Source organism: Chrysochloris asiatica, unplaced genomic scaffold, assembly GCF_000296735.1.
Source record: "Chrysochloris asiatica unplaced genomic scaffold, ChrAsi1.0 scaffold00074, whole genome shotgun sequence".
Taxonomy (NCBI): domain Eukaryota; kingdom Metazoa; phylum Chordata; class Mammalia; order Afrosoricida; family Chrysochloridae; genus Chrysochloris; species Chrysochloris asiatica.
In genome coordinates, this window is record NW_006408592.1 from 4,419,838 (window position 1) to 4,443,870 (window position 24,033).

General features: G+C 38.4%; 1 protein-coding gene across 1 annotated transcript in view; it reads left to right on the forward strand.

Moving 5' to 3' along the window:
* DLG2 (discs, large homolog 2 (Drosophila)) overlaps positions 1-24,033 on the forward strand; it is a 1,151,973-nt gene that overhangs the window by 81,567 nt on the left and 1,046,373 nt on the right. The window contains exon 2 of the mRNA XM_006864974.1: positions 2,220-2,273. Within this exon, the coding sequence (XP_006865036.1) occupies positions 2,220-2,273 (54 nt within the window). The remainder of the gene's footprint in view (positions 1-2,219; positions 2,274-24,033) is intronic.

Sequence of the window (24,033 nt, forward strand, 5' to 3'; positions counted from 1 at the left end):
AATTGTGTCTTCTAAATCTTTTTAACACTGAGAAGAAACAAAATGATTTCCATATTGAATGGATTGTATTTTATGATTCTCAATCTCTATATTCTGTAGTTATGCAATGCATAATTATTGTTTCACTAAAAAAACTAGTTTAGTTAAGTATATGGTGGTGTTGTTAAGTACCATCTAATCGGTTGCTATTTATAGCAACCCTTTGTAGGGTGTCCAAGAAGTGGCTGGTTGATTTGAACCGCCAACTTTGTGGTTAGTAGCCCAGTGCTTATCCTACAATGCCACACCAGGACTAGTAAGGACCAGTTAAAAAATAACAGGTTGTATTGGAATTGGAAAACTAGTGACTGTCTTGTTTGTAACATAATAGATTTTAGGTTATGTTAGAATTACTCTACAAGCACAAGAAGGAGGCATTCTCTTCCTTTTTACAGTCACCTATATTTTATAACTACATTTAATCAATAGATACTAAGTATTTATTGAACTTCTTTTATGTACCCAAGTGTTGTGAAGTATTCTAAAGTATATAACCTTGTCATTTTTAAATACGGAGTCTGATTGGAAAGACCACAGTTACATACATGAAATGAAAAATAACATTACATAGAAAAGTGATAAATTGCATTGTAAAGGAAATGGGTGTATCAATAAAATTTATTACCAGAAAAAATCATTACGATTTATGACGAAAAACAAAAGTAAGATGGATGAAAGCTCCAAATCAAGCCAATGCATATTTATTGATTAAAACTATCTTGTATAAGAGCAGAAAACACTAGGTATAACACTCAGTTTTCAGAATAGTTGAAGGAGATGAAGCAAAATTTTCATTGGAACTTTACGTTAAGCATAGAGACACGTCCTCAAAACAGACACAAAGTAAGGCATCAGCTAATTGCTTTAACAGCTAGCATACAACATCCAGAGGCATCTCTATGTCTCACCTTCAGAAGTGGTCTTTATCTAAAGTCCCTGTTTGCTAACAAGGTGCTTTCCCTCTGGAGTTATGAATATACCATGAACACATTGTTGACCTACTATGTAGGATTATGGTCACCATGTAGTTTTGGTTAAAGCCTGAAATTTTGTTTTATAGAATCTGCTATATCGCCATTTGTTTTAGCTTTTGATTAGGATTCCACAGGCACAGATGGGCATTAAAAAGCTGTTAACTCCAGAGGGCACAGCTAATGAAATGTCCCAAAAGTTGAGCACTTGCCAAAGCCACCGTGTCGTATAGGACAGTTCTCGATTAATCATGATGAGAGTGTTTCCTCTATCTAAATGAAATCTGTAATTTGGAAAGGAGATTAAAGATCCTTTGGGCGATGAAGAGAAAGTTACTGTGAAAATGCTAGAAACTAAAAAGTAAAGATAAGTCTACTCAATATTCATGAAGTCAGATTGGTTGATGCAAATAGAGATTGCAATCTTTTATTTTCTAATGAGTTGGCTTGTAGCATGCCTATATCCGTGTTACTCAGCTTCTAGCTCCACCTTAGAGGGAATTACTTCCGTTTACACAAAATAGAGTTTTAAAAGAAAGTTCAATGTATCTAGTGTTATTTTCTGTCATCTCTAATTTTTAACTTTCCACCTAAAGATTTCTAATGTATGTAATTAGCAACTTTCCACCTAAAATGTATAATGTATGTCATTAGCAATGTATGATGAAGAAAAGGTATGATGCAACATGCATAATAAGAAAATAGCAAAGTGTATATTTAAGTTGCCAGTAAGTGAACCCTTCTATTTTGCATTGAATACAACCTACTTTCAAAAGGCAGTTTAAAGAGAAGTGCTATAAATAACTGTTTAATTTTGCTTCCTTGAGAGAGAAATCAGATTTCTTTAGCAGAGCTATTACTGTTAAAAAGAAATGTCACAGAATTTAACTCTCATCCTGTTTATTAGAAATCCTTGCTTCATACATAGCACAAGTCTTCACCTCCTACATTGTTGGGTATCATTTAAGAAAAAAATCATTCTGAGTATTGTTACTTATTTCATTTCATTATGAGGTAAATGTGGCAAACAAATATCTAGAGTGGGTATGGTAGGAAATTCTAAGCCATTTCATGTATCCCACTTGGAATCTGATACAGCACCTCCATAGGTCCTCAAGAAATGCCAGTGGAGCTCTTGTTAAATACATGAACAGTTTCTGTTTTGTAACAAATGGTTTTTGACATTTGTTTCTACTTCTCTTTTTTTAGGCAAGTCCTGCTCCTATAATTGTCAACACAGATACTTTGGACACGATTCCATATGTAAGTGCCAGTTTCCTTAATATTTTCTTTAAAAACTATGATATAACTTAGTCAAATTTAAAATTCAATATATGTTCAATTGTACCTAACCCACATAATCTGTAACATAATATGGAGTATTAGTGTTGTGATATTTGCTAAATTTTGATTTTTTTCTAGATCTCTGCTTGTTGTTGTTAACAGCCATTGAGTCAGTTCAGATCCATAGTGACCCTGTATAGGGTTTCCAAGGAGTGGTTGGTGAGCTTGAACCACTGGCCTTGTGGTTTAAAGGACTTTACAGTCCAGGGCATTAACTCACAGCTCCAGCCAGAACTCCAATTTAGTTATGCTAGATCTCTGCTTAGTCATGCAAATACTCTGTCTTTCCTTCATTGTTTTGTAGGTCACAAAGGCCTATCATACAAAAAATTAAAAACAAAGATGATTCTGTTCAAATATTACTTTCTTGATGGTTCATTAAGCTTCTCTGGGTTTCTTGTAACAGGGTTACTCAGATCAATTTCTGTAACAGTGCTGAGAACATAAGTGAGCAAGAAATATTTGATGGATTTTGTTAGGCTTTTATAAGAATTAGAGCAGGTGAAGTCTGACTATTGTTAAATGTTGAGTCAGTTCTGACCCATAGCAACCCTGTATAGGGTTTCTGATAAGCTTGAACTAGTGACATTCTGGTTCAAACTGACCTTGCAATCTAGCGCTTTAACCCACAGTGCCACACCAGGATGTGTGGTTTTATAAAAACATAGTGCTCATGAGATAATAGGATAAGCAAGGAGCTCTGGTAGTGTGGTGGTTACGAATCGGGCTGCTAACCTCAAGGTCAACAATTTGAAACTACCAGCGTTTCCGTGGGAGAAAGATGAGGCTTTCTGCTCCTGTAAAGATTTACAGCCTCGGAAACCCTGTGTAGGGTCACTATGAGTCGGAACCGACTCCACGGTACTTCACAACAGCAATCAGTAAAGCCTAGGATCCTGGACTTGTGTTACAACAGGTATGATGGCCTTAGTTCTTGAGGACAGACACTGGCTGCCACAGAGCAGACTGGAGTCAGTGAATAAAAACACAGTATGAAGGAGTGGTTGTCATTATGGGAGTTCAACAAAGCTTTATGAGTAGACCCTAGCTACTGGGTGAAGGATGATCTGGGTCGCTGTGACGATTATAGGTTCTATAGACAGGAACTTGTAAAACAGGGTGAAGGGCTGAAGGACATAAACAAACAGATTTCTGATCATTTCTTAAATGAGCAAACATATGTGAAGCACTTAGAACAATGTTTGTATAACATGCTAAGTGACCCTGTACAGGGTTTCCAAGGCTATAAATCTTTACGGGAGCCTCATTTTTCTCCTGTGGTAGTTTCGAACTACTGACCTTGCAGTTCAGTAGCAGCCCACTGTTAGACCCTGGTAGACCTCAAATGCCTATAATAACCAAGCAAGTCACAGAACTAAGTGAAGCCCATGGAATGAGGACTTGGGTGTCAGAGAGCATATGGCCCTCTAAGGACAGCTGCCACACCTCTCCAGTGAGTTGTTCCCATGGAGAAAGGGGGCTCAGGGCTGTTAGATTGCCCAATGTTTTCAAGAGAAGTCAGAAATTTGTGTTTTTATCTAACATTTTATAATTTTTAAATACAGTCCACTCATTTTCAAAAGTTGAAATACTTTGTGTGTCAAACAGAGTAGCCAATCAGGAGATGTCTGCTTCCAAGGAACTGGAGGTCCTGAGTTAGTCTGCAAACAGGGACTTGGCCACAGGGGAGCAGAAGGCTAGAACTAGAATACCAGTTCTTGGGACTTGATTACAGGAACAAGTGACTAAAACTGGGACACAAGGTCAGGACAAGAATAACAGCAAGCTTCACTTAATGCTGAATCACCTGAATTGCTGAACCAGCACTTCTTAAATCTCTCTGAACAAGAACAGTACGAGGCCAAACCAGAAATGGGGCTAAATTTACTATAAGACTCAAGTGCCCCAGCTGTGGAAAGTCAGAGGCTATGTGAAAGATGCCAAGTAATGTCTTAAAGGAATGCAGTTTCTACTATTCTATCTCTCACTCTCCCTACTTTATTTTACTTCACTAACATTTATGTCAGGGTTACTGTATGCCTGGCACTGTTTAAGAACTTAACTTATATTAACTCATCTCATTCTCATAATAACTCTATGAAATAAGCTGCTATTAATATATACATTTTACATAGATGGACAATAATTCATAAGTTAAATAACTCATCAAAAACTCAGTCAAAGGCAGAGCAAAGTGATTTGAATCCAGATAGCCAAACTCTAGATTCTGAGGACTAATTTAATACCTATCATGGTTCCAAAGGAGGCCTGGTGGCATGGTGGATAAAGTATTTGGCTGAAAGATGAGTGATTCAAACCCATCAACTGCTCTGAGAGAAAGATGTGCTAATTTGTTCCTGTAAAGATTGGTAGCCTTGGAATCTCTATGTTGTTGTTTGCTGTCGAGTCAGTTCCAACCCATAGTGACCTTGTATAGGGTTTCTGAGGAGCAGCTGGTAAGCTTGAACCGCTAAACTGAATTTGCAGTTTGGTGCATTAACCCACAGTTCCACACAAGGAATAGAGCAGGTCTGTTCTGTCTTTCATGTTTGTTATGATTCAGAAATGACTTGAAATCAGTGCGTTTAGTTTTGGTATCATGTTGTTATGTATGTTTCTTTCTTCCTCCTTTTGTTTGTTATGATTCAGAAATGACTTGAAATCAGTGCGTTTAGTTTTGATATCATGTTGTTATGTATGTTTCTTTCTTCCTCCTTTTGATTTCTGCCTTTTAGCTTAGAACTTTCTTCTCTGATATATATGGATTTAGGTGGAGACAACTTGTAACAAGACTTCAGTACCCTAATAGTAGGGATTCATGTGCAAGGAGGCTTTAAAAAGTTTGTAGGAAAATGTTCTATCTTTTAATTCCATTTTTTCCATGATTATTTTTAAGCCTCATTGTTTATTGTAAAGAACCCTGTTACCCAAACAAATCTCTTTATGATTGTTATTGTTGTGAGGTGTCATCAAGTTGGTACCGACTCATAGCAACCGTATGCACAGCAGAACAAAACACTGCCTGATCCTGGGCCAAACTCACTACTGTTGCTTGAGTCCATCGATGCTGCCACTTGGCCAATCCATCTCGTTAAGGGTCTTCCTCTTTTTCTGTGGCCCTCCAGCTTACCAAATATGATATCCTTCTCCAGGGTCTGGTCTCACCTGACAATATATCCAAAGTATGAGAGATGAAGTTTGGCCATCTTGGCCTCCAAGGAACGCTCTGTCTGCCTTTTTCCCAAAATGGATCTATTGGTTCTTTTGGCAGCCCATGACACTTTCAATATTCTCCTCCAACACCACAACTCAAATACGTCAATTCTTCTATGATCTTCCTTATTCACTGTCCAGCTTTTGAGTTCATATGAGGTGATTGAAAATACATGGCTTGGGTCAGAAGTACCTTAGCCCTCAAGCTGACATCTTTGCTCTTCAACACTTTAAAAAGGTTTTGTGCAGCAGATTTACCTAATGCAATATGTCGTTTGATTTCTTGACTGCTGCTTCCGTGAGTGTTGATAGTTAATCCAAGAAAAATTAAATCCTAGACAACTTCAATCTTTTCTCTGTTGTTAAGAATGCTGTTTATTGGTCCAGTGGTGAGGATTTTTGTTTTCTTTATATTGAGATGCAATCCATACCAAAGGCTGTGCTCTTTGATCTTCATCAGTAAATGTTTTAAGTCCTCTTCACTTTCTCTTTATGTTAGCCATTTTGCAAACTGATGAATAGTCCTTTTAAAAAGTAGACATGGAACGCAGAAACTTGATTTTATAAGTAGGGTGCTTCCTTGTGGTGAATCTGTATTATTTAAAGGCTGTTTAGGAAAGAGGATGGGAGAGGATGGAGATAGGATTTATTTTATTCAATAGTGAGTAATTGTTATCATGATTAATTGCAGTTGTCACAATTGTAAAGGTAGAAGATGTGAAACAGAAAGTGGGGAGTAGTTAATCTTTCATTTCAGAAACAGAGGGCCCTAAGACCATCAAAAAGGAAGAGTGTGAGTGGAGCATGGGATCCTAACCAAAGAAGTGACTATAGCAGAAATGTAGGCAGAGGTGATGGCATACAGAGATAGAGCAGTTTAGGACTCTAGATCCATGGAATGATAAAGGCTATGTGCCTGCGGGCAGGAGGCTAGCTTTCAAAATGTGCCCTTTGGACATTTAAATGAATATGTATTTTCGCTGTTTTGTGTGCATCAAAATATACATAGAGAGAGAGAGCGAGAGAGAATAGAGGTAAATACTATTAACCAATGATGGTTGGAGGGGATTGTAATCATTGTAATGAAACAAAATATGATTTGTTGAGTGTATAACTGGTGATCTACCCTGTAAACTATCACTCAATTTACAATAAAAGCTTTACAGGGCGGGGGGAGGGGGGGGAGGCAGGGAAATGGGGAAGGCTATTTAGGGTAACCATGTCTAAGCTGAGAGATGTTTTTATATACAAATAAGTCACCAACAGTATCTAAAGATTTTGTACAAACATGTCCAGTTGGTATCCCAACTAATCAGCTTGTAATATTAACTACAAATAACAATTTAAACAGACTGCTCCCATTACTTTAAAATCACCTTTCTATCTGATTTTGAGCTCTTTGAAAGGCTTTTCATTTGCTTGGTCTACAAGTTTTTATACTTAATTCAGTCATCTTTACGTTTCCTTGATAGCTAGAATCTTTAGCGTTTTCTGAGTACCTTGAAATGGTAAAAATCAATCAATAAATAAAAATCCCCAAATCCCAAAGTCCATGATGGTGTGTCCTTGAGCAATTTATTTAATTTTTCTGTACCTACATCAGAGATTATTTGGGGGATCAAGTAAGATTATGTGTGTGATATCATGCTTAACTTTTGGTTGATAGGGGCTTATAATTTTATTTAACAAACAATATTTTTTTGGGGAAAAAAAAGCATTTAAAAAATCACATGTGAAACCCTGTGGGGAGGGTGGCAAATATGAATTTTTTCCCCATACAAAAGAAAAATGAATACATTATCTGTTAGAAATGGCAGATTTAGACCGCAGCCATTAATGTGGTTCTGCTTTGGGTCTTGGCATAGGATCAATTCCTCTTCTTTGTTCCTGACTCACTGGGTAACCTTGAGCAAATCACTGTTCCGTTTGTAATCTATTTTCTCAGTCCCCAGTGTTCTATACTTTGGTTTTCTCCTTGCTTTCTCATGTTCTAGTTAGCATAATTTCAGCTCTATTTAATGAAAAAACGATTTCAGAGTTCCCCAGGGCATTTTAGTCATATTGTATAAGAACATTTTCTTCTTTAAAATTATTACCTAAATGACAACTTTTAGCTTATATATTAAAGTCTCAAAAAACAAGTTCATTGTAATTGAATGTAGTAATTTTGCTGATTAGCAGTCTGATTTGAGAAATATTTACACTTGCAGAAAGTAGTTTCTTAGCATACATGAAAATTGAACAGAGGAAATCTGTGTTGTCAAGGAGAGTCTTTAAGTAAGAGTGTAAAAAAAAAATTACAAAAGATGGTATAAGGGATTGCTTCATTTTTTTGGGGGGTGGGCAGGCCAAGGTAAGTTACAGGACATTAAGACATCTCCTTTTAATGAAGGGTCACATGGTCTGACCTATGAAAACCTCAGAAAAATTCATTTCTATATGACATCATGACAATTTGGGGTGGGGACTTTACTTGTGCTATACTCAGTCCTCTCATGTGAAGAAGGAATATCCTATATGAAGATTAAGATCACTAAAGGAGAAGCGAGAGTCCTGATGTGGCGCTGTGGGATAATACACTGGCCCATAATCCCACTCGAACTGCAAGTCAGAGTGACTTGACTGCAAACTCACCAGTCATTCCTTGGAAACCCTACACAAACAAGGTCACTATAAATCAGAATCAACTGGACAACACTTAACAGCAACAACAACAAAGAACAGGATCAAAATAAAGTAAAACAAAACCCATATTTTCAAATGTTGTTGTTGTTACATTTTTGTTGTATCAGTTCAAACTCATAGAGAGCCGGTATAAGATTTTAAAGGTGGGATCATGTTATGGTGCTGTACGATAAGCGCTGGACTACTAACCACAAGGTTGACAGTTCAAGCCCACCAGCTGCTCCTTGGGAACCCTATAAGGGTCACTATGAACCAAAACTAAGTCAACAGCACTTCACGACAACAACAAACCTCTGCAGGAATAGGCAGCCTCATCTTTCTCCAATTTCACAGTTTGGCACTCTCTAATTTCAATTTTTTTCTCCATTTTCAATGTGAATTGAGTGACAGTTTGCAAACAAATTCATCAGTTGTACCTTCAACAGATCATACATTTTTTTCCATCTCAATGATTGCAATCCCCTCCATTTAACAACAGCCATCCCTCTTCCTCCGTGTGTTTTCTGTTTCCATTCCACCCACCTTATCATCCCTTCTCAACCTTCTCTTTAAGTAAATGTTGCCCTTTTATTTTGAATGATTGATGGTTCCATCATTCATACCTAACTAGTGTTGTTGCACCCCTCCCACCCCACTCCCACCACCAAAGCCCTATCTACTGCTCAGCTGAAAATTGGATCACGAGGGTGGGTTTCTTTCTGGACATGAACGGTGGTTGAGTGTCATATTCTCAGGTTCTTACAGTCTCTTTCTGGCCAGTAAGCCCAATCTTTTTTTTTTTTAATGAATGATTTTGAGTTTTCTTCCACATTTTTTCCCACTCCACTCTATCCAGGACCTTGTAATATAATCCCTTCCTGAGTCTTTGGTAGGCGTAGCCAGGCACCATCTAGTTCATCTGGTCTTCAAGTTGTGGAGACAGATGTTCACATGTTCCAATAGTTTGTTGGACTAATTGATGCCAAGCATCTTTGATTTTCATCACTCTTCTTTCTTGTGCACATGGAAAGACTACTAGTTGTACCATACATGACTGCTTATGACCTTTTAGGATCCCCAAGGCTATTCACCAAAATAGGATGTAGAACATTATCTTTGTGGACTATGTTATGCCAAATGACCATGGCGTTCCCTGAGAATATGGATCTGAGCCCCCAGGTCCAGAACCTCATTGCCCTAAAATGTTTGATAATACCTAAGAAATTTTCATCATTTTCCCTGCTGTAAGCACCACCACAGTCATAGTTGCATTTGCAGTATGATAAATAACCATTTACAAATAGGATCTTTCAAACCATTGTTTGTGGATATACTCCACTCTTCCTCCCATATTCACTTAGCTTGTGTCTCTGTCCACGTATCTACCCACAAAACACTGTTCCAAGGTTGTGTATATATTACTATCTACCTTAGTACCCTTTATTGTTGTTGTTAAGTACCGTGGAGTCAGTTCCAACTCATACCCTGCACAGGTTTTCCGAGGCTGCAAATCTTTACAGGAGCAGAAAGCCTCATCTTTCTCCTGCGGAACAGCTTGTAGTTTCAAACTGCAGACCTTGTGGCTCGCAGCCTGATTCTTAACCACTATGCTAGCACTCATTTAACCCTTGGTAAATTCCTTGTGTCTTCACCTGCTTTCATCATTGCTTTGCCAACTTCCTTTCTCTTACATATTACCTTCCTCCTTCTTGTCTATTGCCCTCCTAGTCACCCAAGTTAACTTTTGTACTCTCTAGCAAGTGCCTAATTCCAATTTTTCACTCAACCTTTTTAATCAAATCATAGGTTGGATAGTGCCTTGTGTCAAACCAAAAATACTAAATCCTTTTCACCAAGCCAACTCTGGTTTACAGTGACTTTAAAGGGCAGACTAGAACTGCCCCCTATAGGTTTTCCAAGGCTATACATTTTTATGGAAGCAGACTGCCACATCTTTCTCTGTGGAGCTGCATGTGGGTTCAAACCACCAACATTTTAGTTCGAAGTCAAGTACTTTAACCACTTTGCCACCAGGTTGCTTTATCTTATGCCATATCCTATGTTCTTAGAGAGTTCAGAGTCAACAGAGCTGGCTAACAATCCAAGTCCAGCTCCTGAAAGTTAATTAAGTGAAAACACAGCATGTTGCCTGCCCTCTATACACTCTGCAACCTCCTGGCAGGGTGCTCCTCCTCTCCAGACATGCTTCTTCTTCTCAGCACACCTTCAGGGTTCGGTACTGACACCATCCAAACAAATCCTATCCTTTCAATCAGATAGACTCTACAATGTCCTTTTTCTCCATTGATCTTGACTATTGTTTTGTTATATTCTGACTTACTTTTTTGAATGTAGATTGTGAAAAGGCATATTTAAGAGTAACAAATTTACATCTCATTAAAGAACTTGAGGTTCAATTCATATGACACAAGTTCTCATTTTGCAGATACTGGTATTCTAGTTCACTTAGTAAATGGCAGAGCTTAAACTAGAACCAAATGTAATAGTTAGCTTTTGTTATGTAATCAACAACCTAAAAATCAGTGACATAACTAAACCTTTATTGGACCAGTTACTTCAGAACCAGCTTGGAGCAACTGCTTCAGATGGCACATTCTGTAGTTGGTTGAAGCAGCTATGCGTCACTTGTTTCTTTCTGCAGCCAAAGGTGGTAGGATGATGCCACTCAAAATATGTTATTCTCATTGTCATGACCAGAGCACTAGAGCACAAACTCCACTACACAAGTACAGTTAAGTTCTCTGCTCACATAACATCTCTGAACATTGGCCAACATAAGTCACATGGCCATGCTCAAAGTAGAGAAAGGTGTGAATATTTGTTACAGAGCAAACTAATTTGCCATACCAAGACCTTAAGTAAAAGGGTTAAAAGTGCCTATAGGGCCATTTGTAAGGAAAAATAGGTACAAAGGAAGGATTTATATACTTCTGAAATATTCATAGATCGATGTTAATAAACGACTTAAGTTTCAGAGAATCCTAGTTCTAGAGATATGGGGAATAGTTTCCACAATGTTAAGGGTGTCTAAGAGAAAATATAAAGGAGCTATGGTAGTGTAGTGGTTACGTGTCGGGCTGCTAACCTCGAGTTCAATAGTTTAAAAGTACCAGCTGTTCCACAGGAGAAAGATGAGGCTTTCTGCTCCCGTAAAGATTTACAACCTCGAAAACCCTATGCGGGGTCACTATGAGATGGAACCATCTCCCCGGCTCACCACACCACCAAGAGAAAATATTGAGAAATAAACAGAAGCATCTATCAAGTATTGGCAGAACAACTCTACTTTCCTATGAGACATTTTTCATCAGAAACTTTGTTTCCTTATATAGACATAATAATGGAGATAAGGGGATTTGTTCCAGAAATTTAAGACTGTACCTTGGAAACCTCCCAGGCAAGTAAAGGAACTTGTTGTTGTTGTTAAGTGCCTTCGAGTCGGTTCCGACCCATAGCGACCCTGTACAGGGTTTCCGAGGGTGTAAATCCTTACGGGAGTAGAAAGCCTCATCTTTCTCCCGCGGAGCGGCTGGTAGTTTCGAACTGCTGACCTTATGGTTCGCAGCCCGATTCGTAACCACTACGCTACCAGAGCTCCTTTTAGTAAAGGAACTAGGGAAAGGAAAAAGGAAGAATTCAATTATAAGGAATATGAAAGGGTTTTTCTATTCATTACCCATTGGCTTTGACCACCAAGAAATTCATTTTTCTAAAAGTAATTTGTAAACAATTATGTTGTTGTTGTTGTTAGGTGCCGTGGAGTTGGTTCGAACTCATAGTGACCCTATCTATGCACAACAGAATGAAACACTGACCAGTCCTGTACCCTCCTCACATTTGTTGTTATTTTTGAGCCCATTATTGCCTTGACAATGTTCATCCATCTTATCAACAGTCTTCTGTTTTTACACTGAACCTCCCATTACCAAGTATGATGATCTTCCCTAGAGACTGGTCCGACTAGCATGTCCAAAGTATGGAATACAAAGTCTCACCATCCTCATTCTAAGGAGCATTCCATCTGTACTTTCAAGACGAATGTGTCTGTTCTTTTGGCAGTCCATAGTACTTTCAGATTCTTCACCAACATCATAATTCAGATGCATTGATTCTTCTATAGTCTTCCATATTCATTGTCCAACTTTCATATGCATATGAGGTGACTGAAAACATCATTCGGTCAGGTGTACCTTAATCCTCAAAGAGGCATTTTTGCTCTTTAACATTTTAAAGAGATCTTTGGCAGCAAATTTGCCTAATGAACTACATGATTTGATTTTTTGACTGCTGCTTCCATAAGCCTTGATTGTGGATCCAAGCAAAAGAAAATCTTTGCAAACAGCCATGTCACTGTAATATTATCAATGAAATAATAGAGAGCTTTAATCATGAATTGTCACTGGATATGGACATAACTATTGTTCTAGGGTAGAGGACAAGTGAGTGGTCTAAAGGGAATAAAATCTCCCAAGAAAAGGTTGACAGTGTTACTACAGATTATGATGAGGTAAGAGAAGGGGAAATAGAAAACAAAATATGATGTGGGTTCAAGGACACTGAGAAGCAGTTGAATTGGCAGTTAGGGTTCATTCAGAAGACAAAGAATGGGCTTGAGACTAAGAGGTATTGTTAAGCAAGGTTTAAATGGCACTTCTGATTGATTCCAGCAGCAGGAAACTGAGGATAAGCACTCTCTCAGGAGGAGGATAATTTTAGAAGTGGGATAAATAAGCCCTTGGATATAGAACTGGACAGTTGGACATTAATTTCTTTGAGTCACTACATGCAACAGACCCTGTGACTCACATTACTATTCACTTTTAATTGTATAATTTTCCAGCTTAATCCATGATGGGAGGGGAAGCAGAAGTATATATGTTGTTTTCAATCATTCTGATAATGTTTAACAATGGTAACATATTATGGGAGAATTTGCTGATTTTAGTTCATTTATCCTTCAGTAAACAAGTTGTTTCTTTTTATAGTGTTTTCCATTGAAACTGTTAAAACAACATTGCTGATTTGTTTGTTTGTTTGTTTGTTTTTGTTTCTTTATCTATTTGGAGTATATTATTACCCAGAAAAGAAAAATTCTTACCTGACAGAAAACAGCTTCACTCTGACTTGCCTATGCCCACGTGACAATAGAATGTTAGCAGTAGAGCCATCAGTATTTGTTCCAGGGTCAAATTGCGCTAGTCTGAATTTATCCTTCATCTGCCACAATCAGCACATCCCCTACTCTTCCACTTCTGTTACTTTGTACTGAAAAGTAAGAGGTGGAGCAGAAGAGTACTTCTCGAATATTAGTATAACTATTAATTACCTGGGAAGTCTTCTTAAAATGCAAATTCTGATTTATTCAGTCTAAAACTCTGCATTTCTAGCAAGCTCCCAGGTGATGCTGTTTAATTGCACACTATACCTTGAGTAATTAGAGAGTAGAATGAGAAACTAGGCTTTGTATTCAGGTACAACTAGTTTCTAACTTGCCTCCCAGTGAGTTTTGGTTAAATCAAATTATTTATCTGAGATTTGTTTCATTATTTTCAAAATGGGGATAATACCTGCCTTCCAGTGTTGTTATGAGCGCTCTTCCTGGTGCATACCAAATCCAAATCAAACCATTTGGCATTGATTGATTCAATGTTGAACTGTACTCCATAAACTCATGACCATCCAGTCTTTCAAATTCATAGTGATTCATAAAGAATAGAACTGCTTTCTGTAATAGAATTACTCTCTGTAATTATTAAAGAGCATACCAGAAAGATGTTTACCTATACTTGTTTAACTATGCAAAGGCTTTCTTCTGTATGGATCAGTACAAGCTATGGATAACTTTTCATAGAATAAGTATTTGTTGTTTATGTTGTTAGGTGCCATCGAGTCAGTACCGACTCATAGAGGTCTTATGCACAGCAGAATGAAACACTGCTCGACCCTGGGCCAACCTCACTACTATTGCCACGCTTGAGTCCATCGATGCTGCCACTTGGCCATTACAACTCATTGGGGGTCTTCCTCTTTTTCTCTGACCCTCCACCTTACCAAACAAGATGTCCTTCTCCAGTGACTTGTCCCTCCTGACAGTATGCCCAAAGTATGAGAGATGAAGTTTGGCCATCTTGGCCTCCAAGGAGCACTCTGGCTGCACTTCTTCCAAAATGGATCTATTGGTTCTTTTGGCAGCCATGGCACTTTCAATATTCTCCTCCAACACCATAACTCAAAAGCATCAATTCTTCTACTGTCTTTCTTATTCACTGTCCAGCTTTTGTATGCATTTGAGGTTATTGGAAATACCATGGCTTGGGTCAGGTGCTCTTTAGTCCTCAAGCTGACAACTTTGCTCTTCAATACTTTAAAAAGGTTTTGTGCAGCACATTTGCCTAATGTAATACATCATTTGATTTCTTGACTGCTGCTTCCATGAGTGTTGATAGTTGATCCAAGAAGAATGAAGTCCTTGACAACTTCAATCTTTTCTCCACTGATAAGAATGTTGTTTATTGGTCCAGTGGTGAGGATTTTTGTTTTCTTTACATTGAGATGTAATCCATACTGAAGGCTGTGCTCTTGGATCTTCATCAGTAATGTCTGAAATCCTCTTCACTTTCAGCAAGCAAAGTTGTATTATCTGCATATCACAGGTTGTTAATGAGTCTTTCTCCAATGAACACTTAATTGTGCTCAACAGGAACCTGTACATAGACTAAGAGGCCACTGAATAGTTTAAAATCAGGAAAGGCATGCACCAGGGTTGTATTCTTGCACCATGCTTATTCAATCTGTATGCTGAGCAAATAATCTGAGAAACTGGATTATGTGAAGAACATGGCATCAGGATTGGAAGAAGATTCATGAACAACCTGTGCTATTCAGATGATACAACCTTGCTTGCTTAAATAAAGCAAAGAGGCCTTAAAATACTTACTGATGAAGATCAAACATCACAGCTTTCAGTATGGATGGTATGTCTTTACAGAAGCCAGTTGCCAGGTTTTTCTCTCATGGAGTAGCTGGTGGTTTTGAACCACCAACTTTCTATCTAGCAGCCAAATGCTTGACTATGGTACCTCTGGGGCTCCATATAAAAACACCAAATGCACTGCCTGCCATCAGGTTGATTCTGACTTATAGTGACACTGTGTAGGGGTTCTGAGTCTATAAATCTTTATAGAAGCAGAAAGCCTCATCTTTCTTCTTTGGAGTGGCTGCTGGATTCAAACTGTTGACCTTGTGGTTAGCAGCCCAACACATAACCCACTATGACACTAGTGCTAATCCAGGGCTCCCTGTTGCTGTTGTTAAGTTCTATCGAGTTGGTTACAACTCATAGTGTTTTTGAGGTTGTAAATCTTTGCATGAGTAGAAAACTTCATCCTTCGTCCACCAAAGCTCTCTCCTTGTTGTAAGTTGAATCAGTGCTGATTCATAGTGAACCTCTACAGGGTTTACGAGGAGTGGCTGGTGAGCTTGAACCACCTACCTTGTGGTTCAAGCTAACCTTGCAGTCCAGTGCATTAACCCACAGTGCATACCAGGACTTCAAAGTGCTCTGTTGTTGTTGTTGTTGTTAAGTGCCAGCGAGTCGGTTCCGGCCCATATGAACCTGAACAGGGATTTCCAAAGCAATAAATCTTTACGGGAGCAGAAAGCCTCATTTTTCTCCCATGGAGCAGCTGGTTGTTTCGAACTTCTGACCTTGTGGTTCGCAGCTGGTTTCATAACCACTATGCTACCAGAGCTCCTTAAAGCTCTATAGAAGGTACTTAATATATGTTCTCCATAAAATTAGCATTGTACCTTTCATAAAATATAGCATTCCTATGACTTAATCTTTAACTATTGAGTCAAGAATGTAGATGTGGTCGCTAGATCAGGGTTAGGGGCCAAAACCAGTTAGAAGAAGCCATCTATATACTTTTGAGTCGTCAAGTCCACATACTAGCAACATTATTACCTAGGAACCTGTGAGCAATAGAATAAAAAATCCAGTCCGTGACCTACTGAATCAGAACTTGCATTTTTTAGCAGAAAAAACCCCCCAAACCCAGTGATTTGTGTATGCATAGTAAAGTTTGAGAAGCACAGGCCAATATTGTAGAAACTTGTTGTTTTCACCTGGTCTCTGTTCTGGTACCATACCTTTTAGCCTGCTGATGGGATAACCACCCTTTTTACCCTTTCATAAGTACTGCCTAGTGTCCTGGAGACTTAAGACTGGATTTTTATAGGGAACACATCAGTTCCACAAATTGAATAAGATTATGACTACCTAGTGTGCTGTACTGGGTTTGAGGCCTGTGTTGTCCAATGTAGTGGATACAACTTGCCTATGGTTATTTAAAATTAAATTTAAATCAACTAAAATAATACAAAATAAAACATTTAGTTTCTGTTTCATGAGCCACATTTTAAGTACTCAGTAGTCTCATGTGGCTAGTGAGTACCATGTTAGGCAGTTATTGTTGGTGTAAAGTGCCATTGAGTCGCTTCTGAGTCATAGCAATGCTGTATAGGGTTTCTGAGAAGCAGCTGGTGAGTCTGAACCATCAACTCTGTGGTTCAAACAGATATCCTATGGTGCAGTACAGATACAGAATATCCCCATCATTGCAGGAAGTTCTACTGGAGAGAATTGTTCTAGACAATAATAATAATAACAAAGAAATAGAAGGGAGAGGGATAATAATGTTTATTGTTGTTGTTGTTAAGTGCTGTTGAGCCACTTCTGACTCATAACGGCACTGTATAGAGTTTCCAAAGGTGGCTGGTGAGCTTAAACTGCCATCCTTGTGGTTAAAGCCAACTTTGCAGTCCAGCACATTAACTCACAGAGCCACATTAAGAACCCACTATATTCTGTTGTTTTTGCTTAGTGTAGTCAAGTTGGTTCCAACTTATACAATCCTGTATAAGGTTTCCAAAGAGCAGCTAGTGAGTTAGAACTTCTGACCTTGCTGTCCAATGCTTATGGTACAGTGCTACACCAGGACTTCTACTATATTCTAAATGTGTTTTATATAAGAACAAGTTGATGAAAAAATGGAATTTTCCCACAAACTTTCTGAAGCCCTCTTGTATGTTACCTAATTTAGTCACTGCAATTACCCTCCTAACTTTTGCAAGTTGGTTTTTATTTCCTCCATTTTAGACCTGGATATTTTCAGATCTCTAAAAGAGTCAGTAGTTTCCTCATGAATTGTGGGATATGCTTGTGTAGAAGACATGGTCCCTCGTGGCCATTTGAACCTGATTGGCTTTCAGATTCTCATCAGTGACACCACTGGAGGCAAGTGATTATTAAAATGCAAGTGATTACCAAAAACTTTATTAAAGGTTTAATGATTGTCCTATCATTTTCTTATTATGATGTTATACTCATAATACTACTGTTTAGACTGGATGATTCTTAAAAACGAAAACAAAAAATAACTAAAAAAAAATACAAACAGAAATTCTGATTTACTTACCACTTGTAAACCTCCATCAATCTTTCTGACTCTGTGGTGCCCTTATAGGACTTTTCTGCTGGTAACTCCTCAATTATGGGGAAGTCTGCACTTATACTTGTCATACTGAACCCAAACACACCCACTCCATCAAGTCACTTCCGATGGAGTGAGCATTCCAGTACTTATCCCACAGGGCTGCTGCTGCTGTTGTTATGTGCTGTGGAGTTGGTTCTAACTCATAGCGACCCTGTAAAGGGTTAGGGCTCCTTAAAGACTCTAAAGTGGGAGGCACCTGGAAAATGCACTTGGAGACTGTGATCAGTGGTGGTGGTGATTGTTGGGGTTGCTCTACAGGCCCTTCTTTCTGGACCAAGTTTTTCTGAAAGCTCTTGTTCCATGCACCTAGACAAAGAAGCCACTCTTGTTCTATGTTGCTTAGCCTGGCCGAGCCGATTTCAGGACAAGTGGGGACATTTTTTCTTGAGAAATGTTTATCCAGCTTTTCCACAGTAGTGGTACTCAATGTGTGGTCTGTGAACTGACAACATTGGCCTCACCGGGCAGATTGTGGAAAGTGCAGAATCCCCATCCCCATCCCAGATCTATGGAATCAGAATTACTAAGGATGGGTTAGAGAAATCTACTTATGCAAACATCTGGGTTGATTCTTACACACATTGTAGTTTGAAAGATGGCACTTTACAGTGTTTTACAAGCTGATGGGGTGTGTCTCTATAGGGTCAGCAGTGAACTTTGAACCACAAGGTCGGCAGTTCTAACCTACCAGCTGCTACTCAGTTCATACATACCACCTGTTTCTTGGAAAACCCTATACAGGGTTGATATGAGTTGGAACTGACTCAAGGTGCTTAACAGCAACAGATCTTAAGCAGCTTCTGGATGTTGAATTTAAATGGGCAAGAAGGCTGGTTAAGAAAGACTTTGAAACAGCAAGAAACAAGGTCCAAGTAAAACTACAAGGATTCACAAAAGTATAAAACAGTTAATATGAATGAATCTTAACTAGTTTTTGATTCTACATTTTTGTATTATTATTTTTTTTTAACCTGTTTCATATCACTTGGGATGCTTAGGGAAAAAAATCCTATCTGCTGGTCTAGTGGAGTCCTGGTGTGGTGCTGTGGGTTAACACGCTGGACTGCAGGGTTGGTTTGAACAGCCAGGTCTGCGCTTCACACCACACTCACCAGCTGTTTGTTGGAAACCCTTTATAGGGTTGCTTTGAGTCAGAACCAGCTCAACGGGACTTTACCAACAATAGTCCACTGGACAAAAGTAGACAGTGTATAGTAATAAGCACATGCAATTAAAACACCCTTTACTTATCTCCGTTGGTGTCTCTTCTAAACACCTTACAGGGCTCAGCTAAAATACTGTTTCTTCTGGAAATCTGATTAGAAACCTATACTCACTTTCTCCCTACACAGTTTCTCCCAGGATTGACATCTTGCATTAATTTGGTACATTTGTTATTATTGTTGGACTGTGGGTTAATGTGCTGGGCTGCAAAGTCAGTTTGAACCACAAGGTCAATGATTCAAGCTTACCAGCTGCACCTCAGAAACCCTAAACAGGGTATCTATGGGTTGGAACCCATTTGACTGTACTTAACAACAACAACAATAATTGAAGTGCAAAATTTGCATTAGTATTAATTAACTCTATATTGGACATGCCTGTGGATTTTGATAAATGCATGATGTCACATGTTTAGTATTTTGGCGTTCCATCTGTTCATTCCCTGACCCTGCCCTCCAACCCTGGAAACCACTGATATTTGTACAGTCTCTATCATATTACCTTTCCTAGAATGTCAAATAGTTGGAATCATACAGTCTGTAGCTTTTTCAGGCTAGCTTCTTTCAAATAGAAATATATCCTGAAGATTTCTTCATGTCTTTTTTAAGCTTGGTAGCTTATTTCATTTTATTGCTGCTACATAACATACCATTGTATCCCTGTACCACAATTTATTCATTTGTCTTTTGAAGAACACTTGATTAATTTCAATTTTGGGTGATTATAAAGAAAACTACTACAAACATTTTGTGTGCAGGTATTTATGTGCATATATACTTTCAACTCATTTGGGTAAATACTTAGGAATGTAATTGCTGGATTGTATAGTGAGACTCTGTCTTGCTTTGTAAGAAACTACCAGAGTGTCTTCTAAACTGGCTGGACTATTTTGCATTACTGCCAGTAATGACACAGAATTTCTGTTGCTCCTCACCATTGCCAACCATTGGCATTGTTAATGTTTTAGACTTCAGCTATTATGATAGGTATATAGCATATATAGCAGTATCTCATTGTTTTCATTTGCAAAATTCCCTAGTGACCTATGATGTTGAGCACTTTTTCACATGCTTTTTAGCAATCTGTGTATCTTTTTTGATGAGATATCTCTTCACATCTATCACCCATTTTATAATTGTTTACTTATAGTTGGTTTTCCGAGTATACTTTTGGTATTTTGTATATAAGCCCCTTATTAGATATTATTTCACAAGTATTTTCTCTCAGTCTTTGGCTTGCTTTTTCATTTTCTTAACAGTGTGTTTCCACAGACCAGAAGTTTTTATTTTATTTTAATGAAGTCTAACTTATTGTTGATGTATCTGAAAGTCTTTACCAAACACAATATCATGTAGACTGTCTCCTTTGTTAGCTTCCAAGTTTGTCTTTTAAGATCTCCCTTAACCTACTACCTCTATCAGGAAGCCCTCATTATTAAATCTAGCCAAAATTAATATCTTCTTCCTCCTTGATTTGATAGTACTTCATTCACAGGGAATTGTCTGGTGTTTTGGAAAGAGAATAGGCTCTGGGCTATCTTGATTCTACCATATATAATAAACTGGATATCCTTGGAAAAATCTTCCAACTTCTCTTACCTGTCTTCACTTCTAAGTGGAACAGTATTTACTGTCTTGAATGGTATATTAGTGACGATACGTGTTCCGTTATGTACAACAGAAATTGGAATAACAGCACTTTTACAAGAGAGATTTTTATTTTTCTTCATAAATAGCTTGGCCATAGCTGGAATGTCCATTATTCCCACAAGTTATTAAAGGGACCCAAACAACTTCTTTGTTCCACCACCCTAGGACAATGACTTTTTCCCACATATCTCATAAGACCTACGACCATGGCTACATTAGAATCCAAAGTTGGATAAATGGAGAAACAAGGACATATATTTGTCCTTTAAAGGCATTTCTGGGAAGTTGTAAACATGATTTTCCTTCATATGCCAAGACTTAAGACTTAGTTATAGAGGTACTGTTAGCTGCAAAGAAAGACTGAGACATGTAATCTTAGTTAGAGGCTGCCTTGTGTGAGGTTAAAAATTGGCAGTTTCATCACTATGGAAGAAAAGGAGACTAAATACTGGATCACTGTTGGAGGTGGCTGAAGTCCTGATGTGGCACTGTGGGTTAACATGCTGTACTGCACAATCGGTTTGAACTACAAGGTCAGCGGTTCAAGCTTAACAGTTGATCCTCAAAGAACCCTATACAGTATCACTATGGGTTGGAACCCACTCATTGGCACTTCACAACAACAACATTGGAGGAGTATGCCATTCAGCATGGTCAGTTGTTCTTAGGTGCCATTGATTCGGTACCGACCTATAGCGACCTTATGCACAGCACAATGAAACACTGCCCAATCCTGGTGTGCCACTGTGGGTTAATGTGTTGGGCTGCAATGTTGGTTTGAACTGTAAGGTTGTCAGTTCAAGCTCACCAGTTGCCCCTTGGAAATCCTATACAGGGTTGCTATAGGTGAGAACTAACTCAATTGCACGTCACAAAAACATCAGACCTCTTAATTTTTTTTTTTTTTTTATCATTTAAAATTTTTACTTTTGAGTATCCTTTATAGTATCTTTATAGTTACTCCACTGCCACTGAGTCGATTTTGACTCAGAGCAACTTACAGGACAACGTAGAACTACTCCATAGGGTTTCTCTGGATGTAACTCTTTACAGAGGCAGACAGTCTTATCTTTCTCTTATGGAATAGCTGGCAGGTTTGAAACGCTGACCTTTAGGTTTGCAGCATAATGCTTAAGCTACCGTGCCACACCAGGCACCTTTTATAGTTATGTTGTTGTTAGTAAGTGCCTTTGGGTATTTTCGGACTCATAGCAACCCTGTATAGGGTTTCCAAGGATGACTGGTGCATTTGAACCTCCAACCTTGAGATTCAAACTGATTTTGCAGCTCAGTGCTTATCCTACAGTGCCCCACAAGGACTCCTTTTAATTTTTCAATCCAAGTATATAATTATTGTACAAGGTACTACATATGAAGTATGCATGCCCACAAAAATTTTGCGTATAACAAACTTCAAATTCACTGACATGGAGTTGATTCAATAACTCAAACTGATAGCAACCATATATAGGGTTTTCAAGATGATAAATCTTGGTGGGAGCACACAGCCTCATCTTTCTCCAGCAGAGTGGTTAGCAGTTCAGTGTTTTTCCTACAGTGACATAAAAATTTTTAGGTATCAATAGTTGTAAGCATTGCTTGTTGTTGTTGTTGTTAAGTGCCGTCGAGTTGGTTCTGACCCACAACCACCCTGTACAAGGTTTCCGAGGAGCAGTTGGTGAGCTTGGATCACCAACCTTACAGTTCAAATAGCTTTGCAGTCTGGTGCATTAACGCACAGCACCACACAATAAATGTTAAACTGACACAGTGCTGCTGTCTTAAATTAGTGCTTACCACATTTACCTTGTTTTATAATAGTTTTATTACTTCATATTAGCCAAATTAAAACAGTTTGTAGTTCATTTTCTTTAAATTTTAATAAATGGTGGTGGTGTGCCATGGAGTCGGTTCCGACTCATAGCGACCCTGCATAGGGTTTCTGAGGCCGTAAATCTTTGTAAGAACAGAAAGCCTCATCATCTTTCTCCCACAGAACAGCTGGTAGTTTCGAACTGCTGGCCTTGAGGTTAGCAGCCGACTCATAACCACTACGCTACCAGAGCTCCTTATATATTTATCCCAGATTAATACATGTTGTTGTTGTTGTTGTTGTTAAGTGCCGTTGAGTCGGTTCCGACCCATAGTGACCCTGTACAGGGTTTCCGAGGGTGTAAATCCTTACGGGAGTAGAAAGCCTCATCTTTCTCCCGCGGAGCGGCTGGTAGTTTTGAACCGCTGACCTTAAGGTTCGCAGCCCGATTCGTAACCACTAGGCTACCAGAGCTCCTTAAATTAATACATAGAGTAGGATTATATTAAATGTTTAATTTCTCATGATTACTTTCAACTATATAATTCAAAGTTAGCTGTTTTATGAAAGAGTGAATTTTTATTGGAAAAAAATGGGTATTTTTTTCTTTGATCCAAACGGCTACGTGCTGCTATCCAATGGCATGGTACCCAGTTAACTAGCTTAGTTTGCTAAGTTTTGCACTTTGTTTGAAATACAATGCTTTCCAGTGAAGCCAGCGATGGACGCAGCAGCAGAGATGCTGATGTGGAGAGATGGAGTGGCTGGGGACTCTATACTCAAGGAAGGAAAGGGGCTGTGTGCTGCCGGGGGGCAGGCTTTCAGGGTATGCCCTTTGGTTGATTGAATAGTTATATATTCCTGAGTGCTTTGGTGTACATCCAAAACAAAAAAACAGACGGAATAGAATGATGATGCATGGAGGGTATTGTAATCATTGCAATGAAACAAAATACCTATAGAATGAGTGTAAAGCTGATGTTCTCCCATGTAAACTATCAATTCAAAATAAAAAGAAAAGAAATATGATGCTTTCAAAGTGTGTTTTCTTTCTCAAATATATTTTGGAAAGACAATGTAGGAAGTCATTTATGATAGAGGATAATGTCATAGTTGAGCAAGATAAAAAAGAAGACAGATAAAGGAAAGTGATAGTTGAGCAAAAGGCAACATCATGAAAGGAAATTAGAACAGGAGAATAAAGAGAAATGACGTAACATCTTTATATTCTCTTCCCTCAATTTCAAGAGTATTATGCTTAGATTAAACTAAAAAGACAACAACAACAACAAAACACACAACCCTGTTTCAAGCTTTTTTCCTGAAAAAACAGTAATATTATTTTACTGGACCTAAGGAATTTCTTGTCAATGGAGAAAAGATTGAAGTTGTCAAGGACTTTATTCTTCTTGGATCAACTATCAACACTCACGGAAGCAGCAGTCAAGAAATCAAATGACATATTGCATTAGGCAAATCTGGTGCACAGGACCTTTTTAAAATGTTGAAGAGCAAAGATGTCAGCTTGAGGACTAAGG